This window comes from Nesoenas mayeri (genome assembly GCF_963082525.1).
Source record: "Nesoenas mayeri genome assembly, chromosome: Z".
In the NCBI taxonomy this organism is placed as follows: Eukaryota; Metazoa; Chordata; class Aves; order Columbiformes; family Columbidae; genus Nesoenas; species Nesoenas mayeri.
Window position 1 is genome coordinate 68394867 of NC_137542.1, and position 9650 is coordinate 68404516.

Consider the following 9650-nt stretch of genomic DNA (forward strand, 5'->3'; position numbering starts at 1 on the left):
CTTCCCACAATTTGGTGGGCTGTGCGATCTCTCCCAGTCCCGTTTTCAATCTGGTCCTTGCACATGCCAGCCCCACAGATGTGTTCAGCTGTTTGGGGTGGTCCCCAAGGCAGCCAGACAGGGATGGGGGCTCAGGGAGCTGGGATGTGGGGTGACCCTGAGCCCCTTCTCACCTGTGTGGGGTGGGCAGCTTGGCTTGGGGGCAAAGCATGAGGTGGGGGAGCAAAGCAGATTCACTCCTTGGCTTCCCTAATGGCTTGGGCACCCGCCAGGGTCCCTGTCTGCTGAACAAACAGGCAAGCAGCAACACCCGACCCACCGTGAGCAGGTAGCAGCAGGTTGTGAGATGGGTGGGAAATAGGAGCCCACAAACTCATCATGCTGTGATGGAGGCCATGTCTCCGGCGTGCCCCCTACCTGGCACCCTGCGCAGTGATGGGCAGCTGTGAACAAGACAGGACGCGTCTGTAAAGGGGGGCTCACGGCTTACAGGAATCCCTCACCCTCCCACTTCTCCATCACCCAGCCCTCGGCTGGCTAGTGGGCTGCCTGCCAAGACTGTCCGAAAATGAAAGCAAAGCGTCCGGAGATAAATAAGAGCAGCCTCGGCACAACGGCAGCAGAGCGCGTCCTGCTCCCCCGCCGTGCTCAGCTCAGCACCCGCAGCACCCACCATGGCTCTGCGTCTTCTCCTGCCGCTGCTGCTGCTGGCTGCCACCCTGATCACCGCCCAGGCGCAAGGTGAGGGGCACAAAACCCTCCTGCCTGCCTGTGGGTGGGATGGGGCAGGGGACTTGGGTGCTCGGCAGGGTCCATGCAGGGTGCTGGGTGGTGTGATGGCAGCACACAGTGCGGGGCTGTGGTGCGTTTGTATCTGTGCAATGCTGCGGGTGGGGGTTTGCAGGGCAGTTGTGTATCGGGGGGTGTGTTTGTGCATGCATGTGTGTGTGCTCGCCTGGTTGGTGTGTGTCATTGGCTAGCGGTGCTTGCTTGGCTTGGAAGCGTGTGTGTGTGTGCACGTGGCTGGTGGGGCAGCAGCACCACAAGCTGAAAAGCGCAGGTAGGTGAATGAGGTTCAGTCCCTTTGGAAGGAGCTTGTGTTGCCCTCAGTTTCTCCTTTGCCAGCAGTGAAATTGGTCTCACGTAGCCCTTGGGCAGGCTCTGATCTGCACCTGGGAACTGAGGTTGAGAGTTTCCACTCCCACGTGCTGTCCCAGCATCTCTCCTGCAAATGTCACCAAACAAGCCCTGTGCTGTCAGCCAGCCCTGCTGTGCCCCCCCAGGACTGGGAAGGTGCCCTGGGTCCAAAATCCCACATCCCTCTCCTTGCTTGCAGGGACTGGCAGCTCAGCCTTGGACTGCTGCCTGAAGCACAGCAAGAAAGACATTCCCAGAAACTTGGTGAAGTCCTACCGCCTCCAGGGACCGGAGTTGGGATGTATGCTGCCTGCTGTTGTGTAAGTAGACCATCCAGAGTGGTTTGGCTCCAGCCAAACCCTCCCTCTCCCTGTCCTCCCCCTGCCCACCTTCCAGCAAACATTTCTGCCTGCACCCCCAGGTTTACCACCAAAGGGAACAAGAAAATCTGTGCCTCTCCCACTGACCCTAACAACCAGAAGCTGATGCAGAAGCTGGACAAGAAGGTCCAGAGCAACAAGCAGGGCAATCCCCCACGTCCCAGGAGCAGACCCAAGCGGCAGAAGCGACAGCGGGTCTAAGTCAGGCCTGAAGAGGTAGGCAAGGGGGAGCAGGGGGCAGCAGGATGACGGGGTGAGGGTGCTGCACTCCATCCTAGATGCTTCCCCATAGAAGGCTGGGCATCCAGCTCCTGGGAGGGTTGCCAGCACCGTGACTGGACCACAGAGGCACTTAGGGCATGGCTCCCTCCTGGTCAATGCTTACCTTAAAATCAGATTTCTTTCTGGAGCTGCTGGGACAAGGCAATGCTTGAGTAAGGCAAGGCAAGGGCCCCCTGGGTGGGGCGGGTGCTCTTGCTGAGACCCTCTCCAACTCACTTCCCCCTCCTTGCCTTCCTCAGGACGGATGCCTTCCACACCGATGACTGACCCATCACCCGGCAATGGACACCCACAGGCCACCCACCCACCTATCAGCCCTGGGGCGAGGATGGGGCTGGCTGAGGGGGCTGCCCACTGCTCCACAGCTCCCTCAGCACTGCCGTGTCTGCCACAGAGATCCCCCAGCCAGGACCCCCTGCACTGGCTGGATGCTCTTGGTGGCGGGGACACCCAGGTCCTCACTCTCCCCATGACCACGCCAGAGGGGACATGGAGCCATATGGGAGCTGAGCCGCATCACCCCACTGTGGGGAGGTGGGACGCCTTCCCACCAGAGGGGATTTTCTGTAGCCTGGCAGGGTGGCAGCTTTTCCTATGAGTATTTTTTTTAGGGGGATTTTATACATTTGTATTTATACGTAAAGACTGTGCTTTCATTCAGTCTTCCTGGAAGGCTCTACTTCTGGCTCCTTGTGCTTCACAGAGTATCCTTTATGCTGCAGGCTGGCTTTTCTGGAAGATTGCTCTTATTTTTCTACCAAATAAACGATGGCTGCTTTTCATTTTCCTCCCACTTGTTTGCTCCTTTTCAGCTTTTAAGGCTGTGGGGTGCCCGGCAGGTCTCGTGTCCCCATGGTCCTGCCCGGGCTGCTCGCTGGCTGCTTCCTCTCAGGGCACTTTATCGTGGCTGAGATAGAGAGTTTGGGGACAACTGGGGTGACAGTGTAGCTGCACTTCCAGGCGGTTCTAGGCTTTCCCTTTTGCTTTTAAAACACACTGTTGCAGTTTGGAGGAAGATAGCCAGGATTCACCCTTTTCGTTTTTAAAATACATTTTAAAAAAATTTTTTTTAGGTAAAAAATTGCAATGAAATCAGAACAAATAATTCATTTTACTGGCAACTTACGCCTTTATCCATCTTGGTTTTGCTGTTTTCAGAGATTCAAACATTATTAAGCCAACTGCTTAGTCTTCTGGAAAAGCAACAAAAGGAAATTTATATGCTTTCTTCCCAAGTCTGAAAAGCCTACATGGTGAAAACTGTGCAAGTGAGGCTGTGCAGGTGGGGAATGGAAGACTTCACAAAATCCATTGCAGACACGCTGCCGCCATTTGCGAGCAGCTCCATCCCAAACCTTTAGTAAAATGAGAAGTCACTAACCTGAAGACAGCATAGGTAAAGCTGTGAATAGAGGGGGCACAGACCTCTGGGACAGGGCTGGCGGGGAAATGGCATCTCCCTGTGCTTGCAAACCCCCTCTAGCCTGCTGAGAAGGAGCAAATAGAAGTGCTGTATGGCAGCAGCAGTGCTATCTGCTTGCAGAGGCTTCAGACGTGGACTTTGGTCAGTAAAGGTCTATTAAATCATATAATTGCAATAATAGGATTTGCAGGGCTTAACAGTATCAGTAAAGGCTGTGTGTTGGCTGGAGTAAAGCTTCTAGCCGAGTGTGTCTATCAAGCACGTTTATCTGGCTCTATTGCTTTATTAGGCGGGCGTTTATGTCTATTATTTTGAGGCTGTGTAAAGAAACTGTGAAGTCCAATATACCGGCTCCAAGCAGGGGCCGGGCGCTGAGCTGGCTCTGTGCTGCCCTCTCCTCCATGTGGGAGGACGCGGCCGTCTGCCAGATCAGCTTTTGGACAGGATGCGAGGCAATAAAAATATATCCTTTACAAACCAAACTCACTTCTCCTGGCTGTTGTGGTGGGCTTTGGCGGGGCGGGAGGCGCTGCATGGGGGGCTGCTCTCCTGCTCCACACACCATCATCCCCCAAGTCCTGGGTTTTACAGCCCCCCTCCTGGGTGCTGCATCCCGGGGGTGCAAGGGCTGGGTGTTGCTGGCACAAGGGACAGTGCAAGTCCCTTCACCTGCTGCTGTGTTGCCCAGCAAGGTGAAGACATCTTGTTTGCTCGTCCAAACCTACTGAGAGGTCCTGAGATGCCTGCAAACACGACAGTACAAAACGGTTTTGTATGCGGAATATTTTGTTCATGGCTGAGCCTATCCCTCCCACTCCAACCCTTCCTGGACAAGCATTGCCTGCTTAAAGCAGGGGCTCTGTGTCCCTTGTTGCTTTGGGAAAATAGCATTAAACCAAATTATTAATGAGGCTGTGCTCTGGCCTGGGCTTTGCAGGAAGCGTGAGAACTAACCCCCGTGCGCTGGGATGGATGTGGGAGGGCTGGAGCCCTGCATTTGCTGGGGTTGCGCTGCATCCAGCCCTTCTGTGGGACTCCTTGTTGTGCTGGTCATGGTGTCAGGGTATTGTGAAACTATTGCAAAAAGCCCCTGGAAATGAGGCCCAGCCAAATACGTATGCAACCACAAATAGCAAGACACGAGCAGATGGCAGGAATGAGCCAGCACGTGAAATGTATCCTAGTGTGTCTGTGGCTGCAGATGTAAACACTGCATGGGTGTTTTTTTTCTTTCAAATGCTAGGTGAGCCTTAGGGTAAGGTAGTTTAAAAAATGTGCCCATGGGGGTTCTCTAATTTACCCTAAAATTTGTCCTCAAAGCAAGGCTTGTGGAAGCTTGCTAGAGTTTTTCCCGTATTTGGGCACTGATACCTGCACAGGAATGCACACGTGGGCACAGACAATGATGGACAAACAGAACCTATATTTGCACACCACTTCCAGTTTTACTGCAGAATGCTGCTTTTAAGAAGTAAGGGGTTGGGGTTAGTGGGAGCCGCTTGCTGCAGATGCAGGTGGCCACAGTGCTGCCACAGTGAGATGGCAGCAGGGAAACACCTCCGAGGAGATTAACCGCAGGATGCTGAAGGAAGAGGCGATGGGCTGAGATCTGCAGCACACAGCAAGGGATGAAAATCCTTTCCAGTGGAGGAGTTGAATCCATGGACCCCAGCTGAGAGAAGAATGATTCTCTAAGATGATGCTGCAGAGAAGCAGCAAAGGAGGATTCACACAGTTGTACCCAAAGTAGAGCAAACCTGGTGTTCCACTCCCTATATAAATACAAAGCAGCATCGATGCAGTGTGTGCTGGAGCGGTGGGTGTGCAAGAGAGATAAATGCCCCCCTAGACATCCTGCAGGGAAGGCAAGAAAGTTGCGACCATTTCAAGCAGAGCAAAAAGTTAGGAGAGCTCGGCCACCCTGGAGCAGAAAGGCTTCAGTGACGGTAGAACGTAACCAGGCAAGACAGAAACCACAGGGCGCAGCCAAGAGGAGGGAAGTCTTGAACCCAGGCCAGATGATTAGCTCAAGTGCAGACGGTGCTCCAGGCTTGTGCTGGTGGCTGAACGTGCTGGGCTGCAATGCCGGGCTGAGCTCCAGCAAGGCTCACCTAGAGACACGTGTGCTGGTTCCATGCCTCTGTCCCACGCCGTTCCTAAGAAGCAGAATCCAGCTACGCTGCAGCAGCCCCACGGGAGCCAAGGGCTGCTTTTGGGGCTGTGTGGGTGCTAAAGGGGCCGTGGTTTCCAGCTGAAGCTTCAAGGTGGTTTTTGGTGTTCTGTCCACCAACACTGCCCTTCTGGGGTCTGTTGTGGTCTTGAGTTCAGAGAGGAGTTGGAGAAGAGGCTGGTGGGCTATAGGGAGTCCCACTGTTCCCTTCCTTCCCCAAGGTGTTTCCCAGTCCTGGCTATTGCCTTAGCATCCATCCTGTCCTAGAGGTCTCCCACCCAGAGCCCCTTCTCAACCCTTTCTTCGTCTACCTGTAGCTCCTAAGTGCTTTCCTTCCCCTGTCCTCTGTTTTGCTGGCTGAAGACACTTGGCTTTGTGGTGTCCTCATGCCACCAGTCCTTTTTACACTTCCCCAAACCTTCAGGTCCTTCCACTTCCCTCTCATCCTACTGGGGATTGAAGACCTACTCCAGGGCTGCAGGTCTCCACGGTGTGATAGAAGAGCATCTGCTCTCCTATGAGCGGGTCCTGTAGTAGGGCCAACATGAGCCATCTCCCAGAGCTGAACCAGATCAAGAGCTCCACAGCTTCCTCTGCTCCGTGTCAGTCTCAGAGTCAACAGAGCAGCCAAGAGAGCAGTCTCCAAGGGTTTTGGTCCACCCCATGTGCTTTTAGATCTGTCTACAGGTTAATTTGGGGTGCAGCCTCACTGGGCACCCTTCCTGCCAAGCCATGTGTGAGATAGCAAGGAAATTGTCAATGGGCTGCTTTTGCCATAGGTGTCCAAGCTGTTCCCCAGCCATCCCCTCCTGAAAGACCTTGAGAGGTTACAGGAAGGAGGACAGGTGGTATGACAGCAGGGATCCAGGGCTGAAGGCATCCCACCTGCCCACTGACATCTTGGTGCCACTACAGCATGTCTGAGGACATTTGCAGGAACCACCTGGCTGGGAAACTGCACAGCCCAACAATGATTCTGAGGGACACTTGTGTTCCAGGGACCTCAGGAAATGGGTGCTCACCTGGGGCAGTTGAGTGGGACACAGCTGAAGGGTCTTGGCTCTGCTGCCCATTGCCTACAGTGACCCTCAATATCAATGACACTGAAGCCATTGAGGGACAGATGGGCTCTAACAGAGGAGGAATCGGCACCTTCTGCATCCCTCTTAGTCAGATGCTCAGGACCAGCTTTGCTCCCTCTGGGCAAAGGCATGACTTGCTCTTTTTTTTCCCCTTAACTCCATTTAAATCAGATTGACTGGGTTCCCTCACTAGAAGAGATCCAGTGGGGCCTCAAGCCCCATGGGCTAGCAGTTGCCCCAGTCCTCGTGCCCATGCTGGGACTGGGACTGCCATGGGAGCTGTGTGGGAGGCTTCCTTGTGTTGGTACATATGAGGGAAATTGAAACAGCTGCAATGTCTGCCTAGTATTTCCCAATGAGGTAAATGCAGCCAGGCCAGATCCTGCCCCAGGGACTGTCTGTGCCTGGAATTTGCTGAAATTCCCCCCTTGCCCTTTCCAGCTCCATAGCTTGGAGGTGGAAAGCAGAGCCCACAAACAGACAGGGAACAGCTGTCCCACGGGCTCCCACAGCCAGCAGGTCTCCATGAGGGTGACAGTGTGTCTGGTGCTCCTTGAGAAGAGCCCAGGGATGGAGGTGATGCTCACACAGCCCATTTACATTTTGATGGGTTGGATTTCCCACAGGGATCTCCCCTCCCTCATGCATGGTTTCCACTTTAATTAACAACTGCATTATCAACGCTTCTGCAGCAGCGAGCACTAAAGGATGCTTTGCAGTGCCTGTGGTGTCCTCAGGGCTGGAGCTCAACTACTTCCAGATTACTCCAGATGAGGCTTAAATGGGTCAGCGGACATGATGCTTTCCCCTCTTCCCAAATCACACTGGATTCCTGGACCCCAAAACATTCTTGCTTCCTCATCTGCCTCTCCTTGTCCCTGAGGCTCAGCCCTGTGAGGGGGATGGGGTGACATCCCTGCATGCCACAGGGATGCACTTCAGGGATGACCACTCTCTTCTTAGAAATCCTACTGACTCCAGTGGAGGGGGGGGAAACCCATCACATTCCCCTTTCACAACACAGTTGGAAAGCCCCTTTCCTCACCCTCTGGTGCTTCTCTTGGGGAGCAGAGGCGGCTGGAGCAGCCGTGCTTTCACCCACTTGGCACCTGGACAGCTGTCGGGAGGAGGCTGAGCCTCTTTTTCCTGCCCATATGTGAGCAGGGACTGCAGGCAATGCGAGGGCAGGGGGTGCCCTGCGACCAGGGGTGGATAAGGGGTTTACCCCCAGAAGGATGTGTTCAACAGTGGACATGCTGCTTTCAGCCAGGAGCCAGCAGCGGATGGGAGCCCCTTGTGCCAGGAAAGTGGCTGGGGAACCCCTGGCTTGCCATGGTGACCAGAACCTCAGCTGTGCATGGAGGAATGTCCCACAAGACAGGACCCCCAACACCCCTCAGCAGCCTTCACCAGTCCTCAGGTATGCTTTGGTAGATGCCACTGAATGTACAAGGAGGTGAGGGTTTGCTGTCAGGCAGTACCCCCGGCATCCCTCACCAATGTGTCAGGGCTCTGCTTTTGGAGTCTATTCTTCACAGGGGCCTTTGGGTTGCCTGTCCAGGCACCAGGGAGGAGCCAGCTCTGGGTTAGGAACATTTCTGCCTGGAGGTCTGTTCACCAGCATCAGCATTGAGGAGACATTGTTCTCCCTGCTGTGGCATGTCTTTGCCAGTGCCCTGGGGAGATCAAGAGGAGACCAGGTCCCAGAACCAGCCTTGAATCCCCCAAACCTGCAGAGAGGCTGTGGCCGATGACTGACACTAATCCTCTGCCATCTAAATTCCCCTTCTGCCAGTTAAGATTTCTCCTCAATAGCTTGTGAGTGCTAGAAGAAGGCAGGTGCTGACTGAAGTTAAGCTGGCACATCCTGTTTATGCTGCTCATCCTGCACATCTACCCCTGCCTAAGCCCTTCGGCACAGCGCCAGCTTGCCAGGGCACAGGCATGGCTGGAGGAGATGCTCTCCTGATGGAGGAGATGGTATCCTGATACAGGAGACCACCCCACGCATGAGGCTGGTGCCAGTGCCAGTGCAGGGATGGAGCACATTGGCTGGTGGCATGGCTGGAGTCTCCTCTGGCTTCTTATCGTGGAGCAGGGAAGGCACAGAGCTCGCTGTCTCCTTCTGCTGAGAGGAGCAGAGTCCTGGGTCCCTGGTCCCAGAGATCCCTGATGTCCCCTGATCCCAACTCCATGTCTTGTCCCCTGGTAAATATTTTTCCCTGAGGAAGGGCTGTCGGGAGCTCTCTGCTGAGATACCAGGACAGGCCAAAGCTGGAGCAAGGAGGAGGATAGAGGGATGGAGATGCTGCTCCGGGATTTGCTCACTCTTGTGGGGAAATATTTTTCCTACTATCAATGGGAATTTCCCTGAGTGCAACTGGGGCTGCTGCATCTCATGCTGCCCCTGGGCCCCTCCAAGAGCAGCCTGGCTCTGGCATCTCTCCAAACCCGTATGAGGCAGCTGCTGGCAGTAGTGAGACCCCCTTCACCGTCTGTCCCCCGGGCTGCACAACCCCACTGCTCTCAGCATCCCACATACCGGGGCTGAAGCGGCCTGGTTAAGGGACATCACTGCAGGTGGCACTGGCATGGTGGTGAGTCACCATCCCAAGGAGAAACAGCCCCCTTCCCTGTGCTCCCGTGAAGGTTTGCAGCAGGAGTGCTCATCTTCGCTCCCCGCAGTGCCCACGCAGACATTGAGCTTCTGGCACCCCACAACGCTCACACAGCCTCCGCGGGGGATTTCTGCTCTTGTGCTGAGAAAACCTGTTTCCAGGAAGCTTTGTCGCTGCCTTTGGCCATGAAAGCCATTTGCTGGGACACCTGGAAGCCAGGTTGTCTTTTGGCATGTGAGATCACAGTCCTGGAGCGGAGCATGCTGGCTGGGCTCCTCTCCATCCATCGGCTTCTGATGTGCCCCCAGAGGAGCAAAGGAGAGGGGGGGTGGAGAGAGCCAGGCTCCTGCAACCAGATGGGGGGGGGGCTCAGGCGTCACCCCAGTGCCTGCATATATCCAAAAAATGGGGCTGAAGCAAGTTATCTCCCCAGCATCTGTGAGCTGAACCTATACAATATGTGATGGGAATGTCCCAGAGATGTCTCAGAGGAGGGTCTGGGAAATGTATGTGGTGAGACCCCCCAAGTGCTTGCCCAGGGTCCCAGGGTGCTTTTGC

General features: G+C 54.9%; 1 protein-coding gene across 1 annotated transcript; it reads left to right on the forward strand.

Annotated features, from left to right (window-relative positions):
* Positions 1-674: 674 nt before the first annotated feature.
* On the forward strand, positions 675-1718 carry LOC308051903 (C-C motif chemokine 21-like; the record flags this gene model as incomplete). The annotated part of the gene is made up of 3 exons (XM_080362552.1): positions 675-741; positions 1337-1457; positions 1559-1718. 3 exons carry the CDS (start codon positions 675-677, stop codon positions 1716-1718), a joined length of 348 nt encoding a protein of 115 aa, XP_080218678.1.
* Between the last annotated feature and the right edge of the window lie 7932 nt (positions 1719-9650).